At 36.8% G+C, this 20,046-nt stretch overlaps 1 protein-coding gene and 1 long non-coding RNA gene across 2 annotated transcripts; both read left to right on the forward strand.

Moving 5' to 3' along the window:
- Positions 1-1,499: 1,499 nt before the first annotated feature.
- LOC145955283 (uncharacterized) lies at positions 1,500-4,408 on the forward strand. Its single transcript, XM_083069968.1, has 6 exons — positions 1,500-1,725; positions 2,145-2,308; positions 2,444-2,890; positions 3,029-3,080; positions 3,450-3,852; positions 3,940-4,408. The coding sequence occupies exons 1-6, from the start codon at positions 1,500-1,502 to the stop codon at positions 4,406-4,408; spliced, it is 1,761 nt and encodes a 586-aa protein (XP_082926094.1).
- An 8,824-nt stretch (positions 4,409-13,232) lies between these two features.
- On the forward strand, positions 13,233-18,918 carry LOC145950486 (uncharacterized). The gene is made up of 2 exons (XR_014428376.1): positions 13,233-14,223; positions 18,387-18,918. It is a non-coding gene; the product is annotated as an uncharacterized LOC145950486 (long non-coding RNA).
- The last annotated feature ends 1,128 nt before the right edge of the window (positions 18,919-20,046 follow it).

Genomic DNA, 20,046 nt, shown 5'->3' on the forward strand with positions numbered 1-20,046 from the left:
TCACATATGAGAGTCTATGCATTCAATATCCTGAGGAAGATGTTCCTTTTGTGCTAAAAACTGGACTAATCCATTTGTTGCCTAAGTTTCATGGTCGTGCAGGTGAGGATCCACACAAGCATCTCAAGGAGTTCCACATAGTTTGTTCCACCATGAGGCCACCTAATGTCCTTGAAGATCACATCTACCTGAAGGCATTCCCTTTTTCATTGGAGGATCTTGCCAAGGACTGGTTGTATTATCTGGCTCCTGGTTCAATAACAGGCTGGGATGATTTGAAGAGAGTGTTCCTCAAAAAATTCTCCCCTGCATCCAGGACCACTGCAATCCGGAAAGACATATATGGAATTAGGCAACTCATGGGGGAGAGCTTATATGAGTACTGGGAAAGATTCAAGAGGCTGTGTGCTAGCTGCCCTCACCATCAAATTTCTAAGCAGTTATTATTGCAATATTTCTATGAGGGGTTGAACATGATGGATAGAAGCATGATTGATGCAGCTAGTGGAGGAGCTTTAGGAGATATGACACCTGCTTCTGCTAGAGGGCTGATTGAAAAAATGGCGTCCAACTCACAACAATTCAATATGAGGAGTGATGCCATAGTTGTGAGGGGTGTGCATGATGTGGTAGCCTCAGATTCCACTGAACATAAGAAGCTGGAGAGTAAAATTGATGCTCTCACCACCTTGGTTTCACAACTGGCTGCAAATAAAAAATCAGCTCCACCACCAGCAAGAGTATGTGGCATCTGCACTTCAATTAATCATCCAACAGATGGTTGTCCCTCCTTACAAGACTCTTCTACAGGTCCTGATGCTCCACAAGCATATGCTGCCAACATTTACAACAATAGACCTCCTGTGCAGCAGCAACAACAGCAGAATTATGACCTCTCCAGTAATAGGTACAATCCAGGTTGGAGAAATCATCCTAACCTCAAATGGTCTAACCAGCAACAACAACAGCCATCCCCTCCCTTCCAAAACAATGTTGGTCCTAGCAGATATGTACCTCCTCCTGTCCAACAGCAGCAGCAGCAGCAGAGACAACATGAAGCTCCTGCACCACCAGCTCCTCAACCTTCTACTTCTGAACCTTCATTGGAGGAGTTAGTGAGGCAGATGACTCTTCAAAACATGCAGTTCCAACAAGAGACCAGAGCTTCCATTCAGAGTCTGACAAATCAAATGGGTCAGATGGCCACTTAGCTAAATCAGGCATAGTCCCAAAATTCAGACAAGCTACCTTCACAAATTGTGCAAAATCCGAAGAATGTGAGTGCCATCACCTTGAGGTCTGGCAAACAAGTTGACATACCAGCACCACCACCTACAGCTGTTGTACCTCCACTTGAGCCTACACTTGAGAAAAAGGGCCATACAGGTAGTAGCAAAAATTTTCATGCAGGTGGACCTTCTTCCAGTGCAGACAGTGATGATCTACATCAGCCTCCTATCCCTCTTCCATTTCCACCAAAATCAATTCCAAGAAAAAAGATGGAAGAGGTGGATAAGGAGATCTTGGAGACTTTCAGGAAGGTGGAGGTGAACATACCTCTACTAGATGCCATTAAGCAAATTCCCAGATATGCTAAGTTCCTGAAAGACTTGTGCACCCACAAGAGGAAGCTGAAGGGCAATGAGCGAATCAGCATGGGTAGAAATGTCTCAGCACTCATAGGTAAATCTGTTCCTCACATTCCTGAGAAGTGTAGGGACCCAGGTACATTTTGTGTACCTTGCATTATTGATTTAGGAGCTTCAATTAATGTCATGCCTCTGCCTATTTCAATTCTTTGTCTCTTGGTTCTTTGCAACCTACGGGTGTGGTCATTCAGTTGGCCAATAGGAGTGTTGCCCACCCCACAGGTTTTATAGAGGATGTCTTGGTTCGGGTTGGTGAACTATTTTTTCCTGCCGATTTTTATGTGCTTGATATGGAGGACGGATTCTCCCATGGTTCTGTCCCAATCATTCTGGGCGGACCATTTTTGAAAACAGCCCGGACCAAGATTGATGTTTATGCTGGCACGTTGTCTATGGAATTTGGTGATATTGTTGTTCACTTTAATATTTTGGATGCCATGAAATTTCCTTCTGAAGCACATTCTGTTTTTCGTGCTGAATTGATTGATGATCTAGTTGATGAGCACATTCATGATTTACATTCTTCTCATGCTAAGAAGCATTCATTTTCATCTGATTTGTATTGTTATCTTCCATGCATTGAGTCTGAATCTAAATATCAATCTGAATGTGAAACTGATTATGAGGCATCTGAATTTGAATTTGACACTTTGGGTGCTGTACCTCTTGCTCTTGATTTTATACAGTCAGAATGCACTAACCATTTTGCAGGAAGTACAAAAGAATCTGACTTGCAGGTTGAGGTATAGTCTGCGGAACCCCTTCTCCCTTTTTTGGTTCCTTCTGATGTTCAGCCAGCACCCACACCAGAGTTGAAGCCTCTTCCAGAGAACCTCAAGTATGCTTACTTGGAGGATGATGAGAGATTCCCTGTGATCATATCCACATCCCTTGATGCTGATCAAAAAGAGAGGTTGTTGCATGTGCTTCGGAAGCACAAGAAGGCAATTGGTTGGACCCTGGCAGACATTCCTGGTATTAGCCCATCCACATGCATGCACAGGATATTATTGGAGGATGGAGCTAAACCAGTGAGACAGCCTCAGAGGAGACTTAACCCGGTGATTTTAGATGTTGTGAAGAAAGAGGTGACCAAGCTTCTACAAGTTGGGATCATCTATCCCATTTCAGATAGTCAGTGGGTGAGTCCGGTCCAAGTGGTCCCCAAGAAGACAGGCCTCACTGTTGTTAAGAATGAGAGGGATGAGCTCATACCCACCAGAGTCCAAAATAGTTGGAGGGTCTGTATTGACTATCGGAGGCTCAACCAAGCAACAAGGAAGGATCATTTTCCTCTGCCCTTCATTGATCAGATGCTTGAGTGCCTGGTAGGTAAATCTCATTATTGTTTTCTTGATGGGTTCTCTGGTTATTTTCAGATTCATATTGCTCTTGAGGATCAGGAAAAGACCACATTCACCTGCCCTTTTGGTACTTTTGCCTATAGGAGGATGCCTTTTGGCCTATGCAATGCCCCTGGCACATTCCAGCGATGCATGCTCAGTATTTTTAGTGATTTTCTTGAAAATTGCATAGAGGTGTTTATGGATGATTTTACTGTTTATGGATCCTCTTTTGATGCATGCTTGGATAGTTTGGATAGAGTTTTGAATAGATGCATTGAGACTAACCTTGTTCTTAATTTTGAGAAATGTCATTTCATGGTAGAGCAGGGTATAGTTTTAGGGCATATCATTTCTAGTCGGGGCATTGAGGTTGACCCTGCAAAGATATCTGTCATTGCGCAATTGCCTTACCCCTCTTGCGTGCGAGAGGTGCGATCTTTTGTTGGCCATGCAGGTTTCTACAGGCGCTTCATTAAGGACTTCAGCAAGAAAGCCCTTCCACTATCCAACTTGCTTCAGAAGGATATTGAATTTGATTTTGATGACAGGTGCAAGGAGGCGTTTGACTGCCTCAAGACAGCCTTGACCACCACTTCTATCATTCAAGCACCACACTGGACAGTTCCCTTTGAGTTGATGTGTGATGCTTCAAATTATGCACTGGGGGCTGTCTTAGCACAGAGGGTTGACAGATCACCTAGAGTGATATACTATGCTTCCAGGACATTGGATGCTGCTCAAGCAAATTACACGACCATGGAAAAGGAACTTTTAGCTATTATTTTTGCACTTGATAAATTTCGATCATATTTGCTTGGTTCTCGTGTCATTGTTTTTACAAATCATGCAGCTCTAAAGTACCTATTGAAGAAGGCTGACTCAAAGCCTAGGCTGATTAGATGGATGCTCTGGCTTTAAGAGTTTGACTTGGACATCCGTGACAGGAGCGAAGCACAAAACTTAGTGGCAGACCATCTTAGCAGGATTGAGAGAGCTGAGGACAGTGCTGATGTCTTGCCCATCCAGGATAACTTTCCTGATGAAAATTTGTTGATTGTTTCTTCTGTTTCTGTTCCTTCCCCCACCCCTTGGTTTGCGAACATTGTTAATTATTTAGTTGCTTCTGTTTTTCCTCCATTAGCATCTAGAGCTCAGATTGATAAACTCAAGAGTGATGCTAAACATTATGTTTGGGATGACCCCTATTTGTGGAAGTTTTGCAGTGATCAGGTAATCAGGAGATGCTTGCCAGACCATGAGATTGACTCTGTCCTGCAGTTCTGTCATTCTTCTGCATCTGGTGGTCATCTTGGCATTCAGAGGATAGCTCGCAAGGTGCTTGATTGTGGTTTTTACTGGCCCACCATCTTCAAGGATGCGTGGAAGATTTGTAGCACTTGTGAGCAGTGTTAGAGAGCAGGAGGATCCCTTACATGGAGACAGCAGATGCCTCAACAGCCCATGCTATTCTATGAGGTGTTTGATATCTGGGGTATTGATTTCATGGGTCCCTTTCCTGTTTCTTTTGGTTTTTCCTACATTCTCCTAGCTATTGATTATGTTTCAAAATGGGTGGAAGCCAAAGCCACCAGAACTAATGATGCTCGGGTTGTTGTGGATTTTGTCAGATCTAACATATTTTGCAGGTTTGGAGTACCCAGAGCTATTGTTAGTGATCAGGGCACCCATTTTTTGTAACAGATCCATGTAGTCTTTGCTCAAGAAGTATGGGGTAGTGCACAAAATTTCTACACCCTACCACCCCAGACTAATGGGCAAGCTGTGATTTCAAATAGGGAGATCAAGAGGATCTTAGAGAAGATTGTGCAGCCCAACAGAAAAGATTGGAGTAACAGGTTGGAGGATGCTCTCTAGGCGCATAGGACTGCCTACAAGGCACCTATAGGGATGTCTCCTTATCAGGTTGTCTTTGGTAAGGCATGTCATTTACCTGTGGAGATAGAGCACCGAGCCTACTGGGCTGTGAAGACTTGCAACTTCTCTATTGATCAGGCTGGAGAGGAAAGAAAGTTGCAACTGAGTGAGCTTGATGAGATCCGCCTTGAAGCCTATGAGAACTCTAAGTTCTACAAGGAGAAAACCAAGAAGTTCCATGACAACTTGATAGCTAGGAAGGACTTCGTGGTTGGCCAGAAAGTTCTCTTGTACAATTCTCGGCTCGGACTCATGGGTGGTAAGTTACGTTCTAAGTGGATTGGACCTTTTGTTGTTACTAATGTTTTTCCTTATGGTACAATTGAGGTCAAAAGTGAATCCACAGACAAGAGCTTCAAAGTTAATGGGCACCGTCTGAAACCTTTCCTCAGCAATCCATCCTTGTTGAATGCAGTTGAAGAGGAGATGTCTCTGCTCGACCCCGCTACTCTCCCACCATGACTTAGGGAGTTTTCTTTCCCCCTCTCCTTCTTTACTTTTATTGCACTTGTCCAGATTTATTGATTGTTCTGATTGCTCTGATCTTTTGTTTGGGCCACATTTGGATATGATTAAGGCATTTTTGTTCTGATAAGCCTCTGGCCAAATAAGCCTACCTTGATTTAACTCCTCTGATAACCGCTGCTGAGCCTATTTCCCCCTCTTAACCTTAGGGAGTTTTGGAGCTTTGGAATTGTTTTGGGAATAAGTTCTTGAATAAGTGTGGGTGTGTGTGTATGTTTCATTGGATGATGTATGTTGGCTAGTTAATTCCTTATGCTGTACACTTTGCTTCTCTGCATGTTATCTCATTTCAAATTTTCGTGTGTACTGTTCACTATGTACTATTCATGTTTAAAAAAAAAAGTGAAAAAATGAAAAAGAGAAGTTGTTTGAGGCAAGAGAAAGAGGATTCATCATCATAGAGGTCATTAGAGGTTTTTGGGTTTGTTTTTTGTGCGCATTCTTGACTTATTCCCCATTGCTGCTCTAGTTCCTCTGGTTTGTATTTACTTATCCCATATATTTTCCTCTACCCTGTCTTTGGCCTCATTACAACCCTAAAAAAAAGACCTTGTTGGATCGAGCGCTTACCACTAGGCCAAAAGCTATAGCTGATAGTCAGGGCGCAACTCTTTTTACTTAAGAGCGCAGCAGCCCAAGCGCCATGATTCGACAGTGACTTGGCCCACCTAGCCTCCACCACGAGACAATTGATGCAACCCGCAACAATCTCCCCCTCAGCAATTGCCCTGCTGGGTATCGAACTCATGACCTTGGCTCTGATACCACTTGTTAGTCCCTTAGCCTCAATTAACTTAAGAGGGGGGGGTGAATTAAGTTTACTAAATTTCCTCTTATAAAAACTTTTCCAATTACTTCTTTATCAATTTATTTCCTTAGACAAATTTGTATGTAAAGAATGAATGATGATGAAAACTATACAATTATAATTAATAACAAGAAATTAAAAGTGTAGGGAAAGAAGAATTGTAAACTTGATTTTATACTGGTTTGGCCAATCCTGCCTACATCCAGTCCTCAAGTCTTCCACTTGAGATTTCCACTACTCTTGTAAACCTTACAAGAAAATGAATCCTCCAACACCTCGGAACTCCCTTTCCTTGTGTTGAGATTCAAACACCAACAAGGAGAAAAACCCTTTCTCCTTTACAGATCTAATGATCTATTAAGTATTACAGAATGACTCTCTTGAAGAGTGGATATTACACTTTCATGATCTTTGATGAACTCTTTAGAGATTTTGCAAATGATTTTGGCCAAGTGATTTGTAAAGATTATTTTCACAATAGAGTTCGTCACCTTGCTCTGAAAAATTATAGGTATTTATAGGCAATTGTTTCTTAGGTTATGTCTTTTCATGAAGAGTTGTAACTTTCTATAATTTTTCAGAAAATAGGCTCTGGTAATCGATTACAAAACTTAGTAATCGATTACAACGGTTAAAGTTCAAAATGATTGAAATGTTGTATAATTTAAATTCAAATTTTTAAGTTTTATCTTCTGGTAATCGATTACCAGAACACATTTTGTATTCAGAATTTGAACTTTGAAATTTCCTGTTCTGGTAATGGATTACAAGGTCTGGTAATGGATTACTAGAACATATTTTTATTGTTTCAAAAACTTTTATGTAGAAAACTTCATCTCAATAATTTCTTTCACAAATCTTTTTTAAGAAATGATTTGAACTATTCTTTAAAGCTTTTGTTAAGTCTTTTGAAAACATTTTTACTTACTTTCAAAAGATTTACAACTTTTTTAAATTTAAAGAGATTAATTTGAGATTTTTGAAAACTTATTCTCAAGGCCAAGCATACTTGCAATTTCAAAAGATTCTTTTACATACTTAGCTAAGTTGACAAGACTTATCTATGTACCAATTGAGATCTTGTTCTTGCATCAACTTGCTTTAGCTCAACCATGATTCTTCTTCAATGCTTTATAATCACTTTGGCATCATCAAAACATTTGTGCATATTTTCTTCCACATTCTCCCCCTTTTTGATGATGACAATTCACTGAAAAGGGAAAGAAAATAAAACAATATATTTCGATCACTCCCCCTTAAACTCCCCCTTAGTAAAGCATTGATTGAAGTTCCTTTTATTTTATAAAAGGAGTTGTACTTATGTTTTGAAAAAGATTGTAGAGATCAATGTTTATATTTTAAAACATAAGTGTCAAGTTGGGCATCAAGAATATTTTTGTCAAAATATTTTAGTCAAACTTAGCCCAAAGTAATGTTAGAAAAAAAATAAACATTTTCTTTTCCTTTGCGGTCTTATCTCCCCCCCTTTGGCAACATCAAAAAACCAAGTAGAGTATTAAGACAAATGTTTATCTTTGTCCTTTTGTGATCCTTATCCTTTCTCTCCCCCTTTAGCAATCATCAAAAAGAACATAATAACAAAATAATCCAAAGGTAAAGAGCAAGCCAAAAAATTTTCCATTCCAAATTTTGTGTAAATTCATACTATTTTTGCTTTGATAAATTCATGTTGTATCAACCTTTCCTCTTGTAAATTCTTTTTCCAAAAGAAATTTACTAAGTCTTTCATACCATGCCCTAGGAGCTTGTTTTAATCCATATACAACCCTTTTCAACTTAATGACATGGTTTGGAAATTATGAGTTTTCAAATCTAGATGGTTGTTCAACATATACTTCTTCTTGAATAAAATCATTTAGAAATGCACTTTTGACATCCATTTAATATAGTTTGAAATTCATTATAGATGCAAAGGCTATTAACATTTTAATGGTTTCTAGTCTTGCTATAAGTGCATATGTTTCTTCATAATATATGCCTTCTTCTTGATTATATCCTTTAGCAACTAGTCTAGCTTTGTTTCTTATAATTATACCATGTTCATTTAATTTATTTCTAAATACGCATTTTGTTCCAATAATTGGATGATTATATGGTCTAGGGACTAGTTTCCATACTAGATTTTTCTCAAATTGATTTAACTCTTCTTGCATAGCATTTATCCAATGTTCATCATTTAAGGCTTCATCAATAATTTTTAACTTCTATTTTAGAAACAAAAGCCAAGTTATTGCATGCTTCTTTGAGAGAGTATCTAATATTTACCTCTTTCGATATGTCTCCAATGATATTTTCCAGAGGATGATTTCTTGAGATTCTGAACTCTCTTTGAGGAATCATGTTTGTTTGATTCTCTTGAATTATAGAATCCTCCATTCCTTAATCTTTTTTGTCCTTTTGAGTTTGCTCATGAATATGAGTGTCTTCAAAGCTTTCTACAATATCATCAATAATATCTTTTCTTGGACAAACAAGGTTAGTTTCATCAAATATAACATGAATTGATTCCTCTATTGTCATGCATCACAAAGTTTATTTTTCTCAAATTTAATTTTTGGTAATCCTATTTCTAAATCTTTTGAGATTAATTTATTTAAGTATTCCATGTTTATGTGAGCAATTCTTTTATGTCATAACCATGATTCATCATCTTCACTCAAGTCATTGAGAATAACTCATATTTTTCTCTAATTTTATCTTGTATACATTTTTTACTCTAAATCTTATTATTTTAACATGCTCATAATTTTTGTTCAATAAGACATTTTTGTGAATCAAAAGACACAGAGAAACTTTTATCACATAATTGACTCACTTGATAAACTATGTTTAAGAACATCCACAAGACATTTTCTATGGAGGTTGAGAAATTTATACCTATTTTTCAATGTCAAGCATTTTTCTTTGTTGTTGTCTCCATAGGTTACATGTCCACTTTTCTTAGGAGTAATTTCAATTATCTCCTATCATATGCTTGGAACATCCACTATCAATGTACCAAGTTTGGTCTTTGGAATCCTTCAAGAAAAAGAATGAATTGATTTTGGTACCCAAGCTTTCTTTGGGTCCTTAATGTTAGTAATAACAGAAGAACCTTTAGGAATCCATACCATATTCTTGAGATTGTTAAAATTCTTTCTAATAAAGCAAGTTGAAGAATTATGACCTTTCTTTCCACAATAAAAACATGTTGTGAATGGAGAACTAGTAACTTGTGTGGGAACAAAGAAATTTTTGTATTTCTTTTGTTGTTTTTGAGGATTATATCCTAATCCTTCCTTATCAAATACACATTTTTGTTTTCCTAATATTATATCCAAATTATTTCTTCCACTAGTAAATTTTGCAAGAGTGTTTCTTAGGTTACTAATTTCTTCTTTAAATCTATTGCATGTTGAACATGGATGATTTATTTTATTTGTTTCTAAATTATTTTTAATCTCTTGATTTTCTTCTTTAGAATTTATTATCCTAATTTCAGTTTTAAGATCATCTAATTCATTATTTAATTTCGAAATCTCTTTTTCCAAGTTTGAAATTGTTTTCTTATATGATGATACTAATTTTGCAAGTTTAAAAGATTCCTTGTGTAAATCATTAAATGCATCTTGCAATTCATCAAAGGTAATAGAGATATCATTGTTAGACGATGTTACCTCTTCTTCGCTTTCGTAATCTTTGGCCATGAATCCCAAATTTACAACTTCATTTTCTGAATCACTTGTAGAGTTCATATCATTTTCTTCCCAAATGATATATACTTTCTTGCTTTTCTTATCCTTGAAGTTTTTGTTGTTTGACTTCTCCATCTTCTTTTTGTAAATTGGACATTCCAATTTTAAGTGACCTAGTTGATTGCATTCATAGCATCTTGGAGTTGAAGAAGATTCTTCTCCTTTCTTCTTTATATTGAAATTGAATTTTCTTCTATTATCTTCATTCCATTGATCTTTGGGCAAATTTTTAATTTCATTGCCTACTACAATAGAGGGAATGAAAGGACCATTTTCAATAGCATCCCATATGTTTAAATCTATGGCTTCTATAAAAATTTGCATCCTAGATTTCCAATAATGATAACCTTCGCCATTGAATATAGGGGGTCTATAAATAGAGTTACCCTCGGGAAATAAAAAATTTGATGAGGCCATTTCAATTCTTGAAACTTTTAAGCCTTCTACAAGAAACCTGCTCTGATACCAATTGTTGGATCGAGCTCTTACCACTAGGCCAAAAGCTATAGCTGATAGTCAGGGCGCAACTCTTTTTACTTAAGAGCGCAGCAGCCCAAGCGCCATGATTCGACAGTGACTTGGCCCACCTAGCCTCCGCCACGAGACAATTGATGCAACCCGCAACAGACCTTTTGATCCTTATGTGCATGTTTATTGGGTGTTGATTTTAGAGGCTTGCCAAGTCTATCTGTTGCTTGTTTGTCATGAGTGCTTTGAGAGTATACAGTTGCTTAGACACTTGAGAGATACAGTGATACAGTGCATCTTGTGAGGTTCTGTTGCTTTTGATTCACCTCTTGAGCTGATTGATTGTCTTGCCATCTTTTGAAATGCTTGGATGATTTCCATAAGTATCTGGTTTCTCTGACTCTTTCTGTGTTGGATGTTGTCTACTCCTTTTCTTTTCCCAGGATTCATTGAGGATTGTGTAAATCTGTGTGTTTTCTTGTGTGTATTCTTGTTTCTGTTTCTTCATGTTGTGTCACTCTCTTTGCTGTCTTTGGAATTGTTCCTTGCTCTGCTTTTTAATTTTGCCCCGGAGTGCAAAAGGCTAAGTGTGGGGGAATTTGATGAGTCATTATTTTCCCTTACTTTCTTACCTTTCTGTACTTATTTTAATCTCTGATTTGTGCTTAATTGTTTATATTCTGTACTATTTTCTATTTGGGTTTCAATTGGACTGGTAATTCATAGTTTAATTAATATGAATTTTCTGAATCTAATTATTCCAAATTTCATTTTCAGGGCAGTTTAATAATTATCTGGGCTTGGAATTAATTTCTAGACTTCAAGTGGAGCTGCCACGTCATCTGCCACATCATCTGCCATGTCACTGTTGCACCATTTTCCACCTCAGCATTTATTTTCAGTCCTTAGTCTATTTTATTGTAGTTGGGTCAGACTTGTAACTGTTAGGGGCCCAATTTCGTTTTTTAGGTCATAGGTCTAGGTTAGGGTTGACTTGGCAGCCACTAACATGAGAGGCTAAAGTGACTACGTGAACAGGAGCCTCCTCTCTCATTCATTCACGTTTTCTCTCATGTAGCTACAGTTTGAATGTTTTGGGTTTTCCTTGTTGCTTTCTTTTACGTTTTGTTCTCTTTGAGCTGCCATTGTATTTTCGTTTTACTCTTCTCCTCTATGGTTGTGGAACTTGAACATTTATATTTGAAGAATACACATTTTCGTTTTCCTTCATTTTCGTTTTTGTTCATTTTCTTTTTCCTTCTCTGCCTTGCTGCATTTTCGTTTCTGTTTGCTGTTCTGTTTTAATGGAAGGCTAAAAGCCCTTGGGGTTGGTTCCTTGAGCAGATTGCAATATCTATTTGAGGTTTTATTTGTATTTGAATCTGTGTTCTACTTGGTTCTTCTTCATTGAACCTCTGAAACGTTTTCGTTTTTGATAGTTGTTCATGCTTAATGAATCACAAGTTGCTTAATCTTGTGGGGAGGTTTAATGTTGTATACGTTTGCTTAATTCGTGTAGGGAAATATCGAGTTAATCTTCGCTTAGTTGGTTAACTCGGATGGAACAAGGATTAAGTTATGAACAGAGAAATGTTCTGAGAACCAGGGATAAAAGAGTTGTAATCTGAGCAGGGAACCAATCTGTTTTACTTACTGTTTTATTTCGTATTATTGTGTTACAAATTGAAAATCCGAAAACAAACCCCCACCATTTCGTGTGTTTAAGCCTTTAACAGTAAAAGACGGTCCTTGGGAGATGACCTAGGAGTCACTTCTTTGTACTACATTTACCTGTATTTATTTGACCGGATACGACTTCGATCAGGAATAACTGTTGATAGTTCAAAGTATAGAGGCATTATTGGATCACTCTTGTACTTGACAGCAAGTAGGCCTGATATAATGTTTGCTGTGTGCCTATGTGCAAGATTTCAAGCTAATCCAAAAGAATCTCACATGAACAGTGTGAAGAGAATTCTCAAATATTTGAAAGGTACAACCAATGTAGGTTTGTGGTATCCAAAGGGAGTCTCACTAAGTCTGATAGGCTACTCAGATTCAGACTATGCTGGGTGTAGACTAGATAGAAAAAGCACAAGTGGAACTTGTCACCTACTAGGTAGTGCACTTGTTTCATGGCATAGCAAAAAGCAAGCTTGTGTTGCTTTAAGTACAGATGAGGCTGAGTATATAGCTGTTGGAAGTTGTTGTGCTCAAATTCTTTGGATGAAACAACAATTAAGAGATTATGGAGTTGAGCTGAATAAAATTTCTTTGAGGTGTGACAACACAAGTGCAATAAATTTGACCAAAAACCCAATTTTGCACTCTAGGAAAAAACATATTGAGATATGACACCACTTCTTAAGAGATCATGTTCAAAGGAATGACTGTGTTGTAGAGTTTGTAGAGACTAGCAAACAATTAGCTGATATTTTTACAAAACCTCTACCAAGGGAAAGATTCAACCAATTAAGAATTGAATTAGGGATAATCAATGAATCATGTTTAAATTGATTATGCTTTGAGAGTGATAGTTAGAGATGTAGGATGCAGTGATATAGATGTTTAGAAGAGAGTATTCAAGTGGCAAATTAGACTAGGTGTAACTTGAAAGGTTAAAATTTCTGAGAAGCAAAACTTCTCTGGAATAATCGATTATCTTAAAATATAATCGATTATGTTAAGTAAACCCATGATAATAATCGATTATTTGGGTAAAGATTATCTGGAACATGAAGAATTCCAAGAGCCATAGGAATAATCGATTATTTGGGGAATAATCGATTATCTGGCAAGAAGAATCTAAAGAGTCACTGTAATAATCGATTATTTTGGGAAATAATCGATTATCTAAGAAGTGGAATCTGAGAGGTCACTGGAATAATCATTTATTCTGCAAATAATCGATTATCTGGGCAATGTTAGGAGAAACTACCCTCTGTAATAATCGATTATCTTGAATATAATCAATTATCTATATCAGATTGTGTTTCCAAAGGGATTTTGCTGATGCAAATAATCGATTTTTTGCATAAATAATCGATTATCTGGGCGGTTTTTGAAATTTCTGAAACGTTTAAACGGTTAAATACGCGCCAAACACTTGGAACTCTGATGAGCCGTAATTTAGTGCTTCAATTCATATCATTATGGCATTGATTACTTCTCACATTTAGGGTTAATTTCGTGGTTTTATCATGTTTGCTAATTGTCATTTGAATTATGGGCTTAATTGCAAAACTAATCAAATTTCTGTTTCTGGACAGTTTGACCTTTGCTCGGTGTTTTGGCCATATCTGGAGCTACAGGACTCCGAATTGAGCAATCTTAGTGGCGTTGGAAAGCTAAGAGAAAAAGCTACAAATGTCTCACTAATGTGCATCTCCTAATTCGAAGCCTAAGATGGTCAAAATGGAGCCCGAAAATGACCCACGGAATCTGGAAACGTTTTGGGCCTTGTTTTGCAATGTTCAAATCAGTTTGGGCCCAATTTGACCCAAGCCTTCTAGAAGGGCAAAAGGGTAATTTAAGAAACCCTAAAAGAGAGCAGAAGACAGGGGCTAGAGGCACACTCACGGGGGCTTGCTCCCATTGCTTCCACCTTCTCTTCCGTTTTTAGTTTTTTTTCTTAGGTTTAGTTTAGGGTCTCTTCTTTCTTCTTCTTCTTTCTTTTTCCTTCATTTTCAACACTTCTTTGGACTCCTTTGATGCGAATCTCTCCATGGGTTAGAAATGTAATCTCTAATTTCAGTTGTTATTCACTTTCCCTTCTTTCAATTTACAATTTCAAGTTCAATATCTCTTTAGTTGTTGCTTCTTGCTTTAGTTCAAGTTTATTGTGATTCTAGCTTGTATTCATGCTTTGTGGTTGTTTCTATTGCTATTTTGCTGCTTCCCATGAGAGTTTAATTTCGAATTTATGGTCTCGATGTTGATTAGCTTAGGGTTTAATTTACTAGCTAGTGCTATGAGTAGCTAAGTAGCTTTGGTTGGATTTCTTAATGTGGATAGCAACTTCTCTTTGAGGTTAATGGTGTTTTAATGTTGTTTTTGAGTTGAATTACATTCCATAATCTCTATTTGAGTTCTTAATGAATGGTTCTTAGATTTTCGCTTAGTTAATTGACGAATCATTATTAATTTCACAAGTCATATAATTGGGTTTTCGCTTAGTTAACGAGATTATGTGAATTGTGATGAGATTTACAAATAGAGAATTGAAGTGGGTTGTGTAAGTGCTTAACTGCAACTTACTTTGTTTAATTCTTAATTAATCTTCGCTTAGTTGGTTAATTAGGAGCTCGAATGTGATTTAACTCAGTAACTTGCATGTTTAGATTAATTGAGGATAAGAGGTCAAGCTATCTAGTTAAGGAATCCAACTTTTTAGTTTATTGTTTGTTACCGTTTGGTTACCATTTATTTGTTTCTTTTTCAATCAAAACCCCCCCCTCTATTTTAATTTCCGTTGCTTGAATCCTATGGCTTAAATGCATTATTCCTTGAGAGAACGACCTAGGAGTCACTTCCTAGTACTACATTTACTTGTATTTATTTGACCGGATACGGCTTCGATCAAATTTGGCGCCGTTACCGGGGAATAATGGTTTTTTGTCTTAGGATTCTAGTTTGTGTGTGTGCGTTGAGTGGAATAAATTCTCAGTATGTTTATGTGTTCAGTTGTGTTTTATTTCAGTTTGGAGTGATGTAAAAAAATGAAAAAAAAAAAAAAATCTGAATAATTTTAGTGTTGTGTTATGTGTTAGTTTGAATCATGTTATGGCGATGAGTAGCACTTAACAGTAACATGGACCTAGCATTAACACTTGTTTTCATTTGAATAACTTGCTGTTGTGTGAGTTACATATCACTTGTGCATCGGAGATTCGTTTTGTTGTTGGTCATTGCTGTGCTGGTCCTGCATTCAAATTCAAATTCTATTTCATAATCCTTTATATTTAATTGTGTTTATTTTTGCATTTAGTTATTGTTTTGCATGTAGTTAGTTTCTAGTTTTTGTGCTGGTTTTTGCATTTAGTTAGTTTCAAGTTATGTTAAAATAACAAGAAAAATTTGGTTCTAATTTCTGTTCTGCATCAGTTGTAGACCCATTATTCTGTTTTGCACATGAAATTCTGTTTGTGTTCAGGTTCTAGTCTTAGTTTTGGTGTAGCTTTTTGCATTGTTGAGCATTGTGCAATCAATTAATGCACTCTGGTTTGGTCTAGAGTGTTGCATTGCATAATCTGATTTAGTGCAGTGTGTGAATTCTGAACCGGACTACAGTCAGAGGAGGATCCATTTGAATAATTCACATTCTGTTCTGCATTATTCCCATATGCATTTAAAATCTGGTTCTGCATTTAAAGAACAACAAATTCTGCTGCACAAATTCTGCACAAATTTCTGCTGCACAAATTCTCAAATTCTGCTGCACAAATTCTGCACAAAATTCTGCTGCACAAATTCTGCATTCTGCTGCACAAATTCTGCACAAAATTCTGCTGCACAAATTCTGCATTCTGCTGCACAAATTCTGCACAAATTTCTGCTGCACAAATTCTGCACAAATTTCTGCTGCACAAATTTCTGCTGCACAAATTCTCAATTTCTGCTGCACAAATTCTGCATTCTGCTGCATTCCTGCTGACTTTTGTATATTGGATATGGAAGAGGGATTCTCCCGTGGTTCTTCCGTTCCAATTATTTTAGGCAGACCATTCTTGAAAACAGCTTGAACTAAGATTGATGTCCATGCTGGTACACGTTCTATGGAAGTTGGTGACATAGTAGTTCGGTTCAATATTCTTGATTCGAAATGTCCATTTGAGGATCATTCTGTTTTCCGAGCCGAATTACTTTCTCATCCTGATTACATTGATTTTCTTGAATTCCTTGATTTCGTTGAAGATGAGTGTATATCTAATTTTGCACTTGATATTGATTTTCCATCTTTGATGGACACTCATCATGTTTGTTCTGATTCCATGAGATGCGCTATCTGTGTTGAAATTGAAAATGCTTTGCATCCACATTCTTTAGATATAGCTGTATCCATGGATATTGAGGACGGTTCTGTTTTAATTGATACATCTAACCCATTTAGTGAGGTGCGTTCTGCACAAGCACACTTTCTTTTTGCAGGTTCTTATTTTGTGCCACCACCTCCATTGAGGAAGGATCATTATCCACCACCCTTTGATGATCGGATGTTGGAGATTTCTCACCCGCCGCTCCACTCCCATTCCCATCTTTCACCTGATGTTATTCCCAATGCCATCTCTGCAGTGTCTTGGCATCCTCCATGGTTTAGGGAGTCTTCTTTTTCTCTCCTTCCTTTAGTGTCACTGCATATGTTTGATTCTGGATTATTTGGATTGATATGTTTGTGTCACATTGGGACAATGTGTAGTTTAAGTGTGGGGGGGAGACCTTTTGCTTTTGGTCTTTTGTTATTTTTTACGTCTTTTGGTCTTTTGTTATTTTTTACGTTTTTGGTTTTCCTTGTGAATTCCTGGATCTGTATAGGTAATAAATACTTGTTTCACTCTTGGTTTTGAGTTTCCGAATATTTCATGGACTGAATTCTTGTATTTCTTGGCATGTTGAGTTTATCTTGAGGTTTGAGAGGTTGTTTTGAAAGTGACGTATATACCCTGTGTGAGGATTGGAGCCTTCATGATTCTTTCTTGGGAATTTTATGCCTTTTGACTGCTTGCACATGTGCCTTGGCTTGACTCTTTTTGATGATTCTTGATTGATATGCATGTATGGAAGTGATAAAGGCAATTTTGTTCTTGATCCTCTAGCCAAATAAGCTTACCTTGATTTAATCCCTTGATAGCCCCTTTGAGCCTATGTTTATCCCTTTTCTTTGTTTTGAAGCTCATCATTAGCCTTAAGTGAAAAACCATGATTACCTTAACCTTAGGGAATTTTGGAGCTTTGGAATTGTTTTGGGAACAAGTGTGGGGGCGTGTGTGCTCATTGGATTCATGTGAATTGGCTAGTTGATTTTATTGGCTCCTTGTACTTTTTATTGTGTAAATATGTTTAATATCTTGTCTCTTGCAAAAAAAAAAAAAAAAAAAAAAGAAAAATAGAAAAAAAATCATTATCAAATTCGAAAAAAAAAATGAAAAAAAAAGAGACAAGATAAGAAAAGAAAAAAAAAATAGTAAATAAAAGTGTTTGGTGGAGTCAAGAAGAGGATTAGAATTAGGGGTTTTGGGTGTGTTTTTATTGTATTTTCACTTGTTCCCCATTGCTCCTCTATTCTCTTTAGCTTTCAGCTTCTCATCCATATTTTATCCTCCCTTATCCTTGGCCCCATTACAACCCTGAAAAGTCCTTTTGATCTGAATATGTATATGTTTTCGAGTGTTTGATTGTAGAGGCTTGCCAAGTCTTGTGTGTTGCTTGCTTTCTTGAGTGCATTGAGCGGAATTTCATTTACCTTATACACTATACACTTGAGAGATACACTTGAGTGATCCTGTGAGGTTTGGTTGCTTTTGATTCACCTCTTGAATTGATTGATGTGCTTATCATGTTTTGAGGTATTTCAATGATGTTCATGGATATTTGGTTGCTTTGACTGAAAGTGTACAAGTTATTTGTTCCTTACATTTTCCTTGGATTCGTGCTGGTTAACAAAATCTTCTCTTCCTTATGTTTCTCTTGTTGGGTTGTTTCGTGATTTGATTTTGCCCGGGAGTGCAAAAGGCTAAGTATGGGGGTATTTGATGAGCCGTAATTTAGTGCTTCAATTCATATCATTATGGCATTGATTACTTCTCACATTTAGGGTTAATTTCGTGGTTTTATCATGTTTGCTAATTGTCATTTGAATTATGGGCTTAATTACAAAACTAATCAAATTTCTGTTTCTGGACAGTTTGACCTTTGCTCGGTGTTTTGGCCATATCTGGAGCTACAGGACTCCGAATTGAGCAATCTTAGTGGCGTTGGAAAGCTAAGAGAAAAAGCTACAAATGTCTCACTAATGTGCATCTCCTAATTCGAAGCCTAAGATGGTCAAAATGGAGCCCGAAAATGACCCACGGAATCTGGAAACGTTTTGGGCCTTGTTTTGCAATGTTCAAATCAGTTTGGGCCCAATTTGACCCAAGCCTTCTAGAAGGGCAAAAGGGTAATTTAAGAAACCCTAAAAGAGAGCAGAAGACAGGGGCTAGAGGCACACTCACGGGGGCTTGCTCCCATTGCTTCCACCTTCTCTTCCGTTTTTAGTTTTTTTTCTTAGGTTTAGTTTAGGGTCTCTTCTTTCTTCTTCTTCTTTCTTTTTCCTTCATTTTCAACACTTCTTTGGACTCCTTTGATGCGAATCTCTCCATGGGTTAGAAATGTAATCTCTAATTTCAGTTGTTATTCACTTTCCCTTCTTTCAATTTACAATTTCAAGTTCAATATCTCTGTAGTTGTTGCTTCTTGCTTTAGTTCAAGTTTATTGTGATTCTAGCTTGTATTCATGCTTTGTGGTTGTTTCTATTGCTATTTTGCTGCTTCCCATGAGAGTTTAATTTCGAATTTATGGTCTCGATGTTGATTAGCTTAGGGTTTAATTTACTAGCTAGTGCTATGAGTAGCTAAGTAGCTTTGGTTGGATTTCTTAATGTGGATAGCAACTTCTCTTTGAGGTTAATGGTGTTTTAATGTTGTTTTTGAGTTGAATTACATTCCATAATCTCTATTTGAGTTCTTAATGAATGGTTCTTAGATTTTCGCTTAGTTAATTGACGAATCATTATTAATTTCACAAGTCATATAATTGGGTTTTCGCTTAGTTAACGAGATTATGTGAATTGTGATGAGATTTACAAATAGAGAATTGAAGTGGGTTGTGTAAGTGCTTAACTGCAACTTACTTTGTTTAATTCTTAATTAATCTTCGCTTAGTTGGTTAATTAGGAGCTCGAATGTGATTTAACTCAGTAACTTGCATGTTTAGATTAATTGAGGATAAGAGGTCAAGCTATCTAGTTAAGGAATCCAACTTTTTAGTTTATTGTTTGTTACCGTTTGGTTACCATTTATTTGTTTCTTTTTCAATCAAAACCCCCCCCTCTATTTTAATTTCCGTTGCTTGAATCCTATGGCTTAAATGCATTATTCCTTGAGAGAACGACCTAGGAGTCACTTCCTAGTACTACATTTACTTGTATTTATTTGACCGGATACGGCTTCGATCAAACTCCTATCACTACTACAAGACATGTTATTTACATCGGTTCTTTAACACTATCTACATCGGTTCTAAAACCGATGTAGAATAGAGTGACGTATTAAATGTATACCATTTTACATCGGTTCTGTGTATAACCGATGTAAAAATGTACACAAATTTACATCGGTTATATACAAAACCGATGTAAAATTATACTCTCATTTACATTTGTTCTTATTACAACCGATGTAGATTATTAATTTTTTTTAAAAAAAATTTGTTTGATTTTAGGTTCTTTCTAATTTAACCTGTAATAAACACATAATTCTCTGCCATATTTTTGAAAATGTGCATGAAATTAAAAGATTAAACA

This window comes from Cajanus cajan, chromosome 1 (genome assembly GCF_000230855.2).
Source record: "Cajanus cajan strain Asha chromosome 1, NIPB_CcT2T_4, whole genome shotgun sequence".
Lineage (NCBI taxonomy): Eukaryota > Viridiplantae > Streptophyta > Magnoliopsida > Fabales > Fabaceae > Cajanus > Cajanus cajan.

Coding starts and splice junctions, on each gene's coding strand:
- LOC145955283 (XM_083069968.1), top strand. CDS start 1,500: ATGGAAGAGGTGGATAAGGAGATCTTGGAGACTTTCAGGAAGGTGGAG. Junction 3,081..3,449: donor CACATTCACCTGCCCTTTTG/GTACTTTTGCCT, acceptor TTGGCCATGCAG/GTTTCTACAGGCGCTTCATT. Junction 3,853..3,939: donor ACAAATCATGCAGCTCTAAA/GTACCTATTGAA, acceptor CATCCGTGACAG/GAGCGAAGCACAAAACTTAG.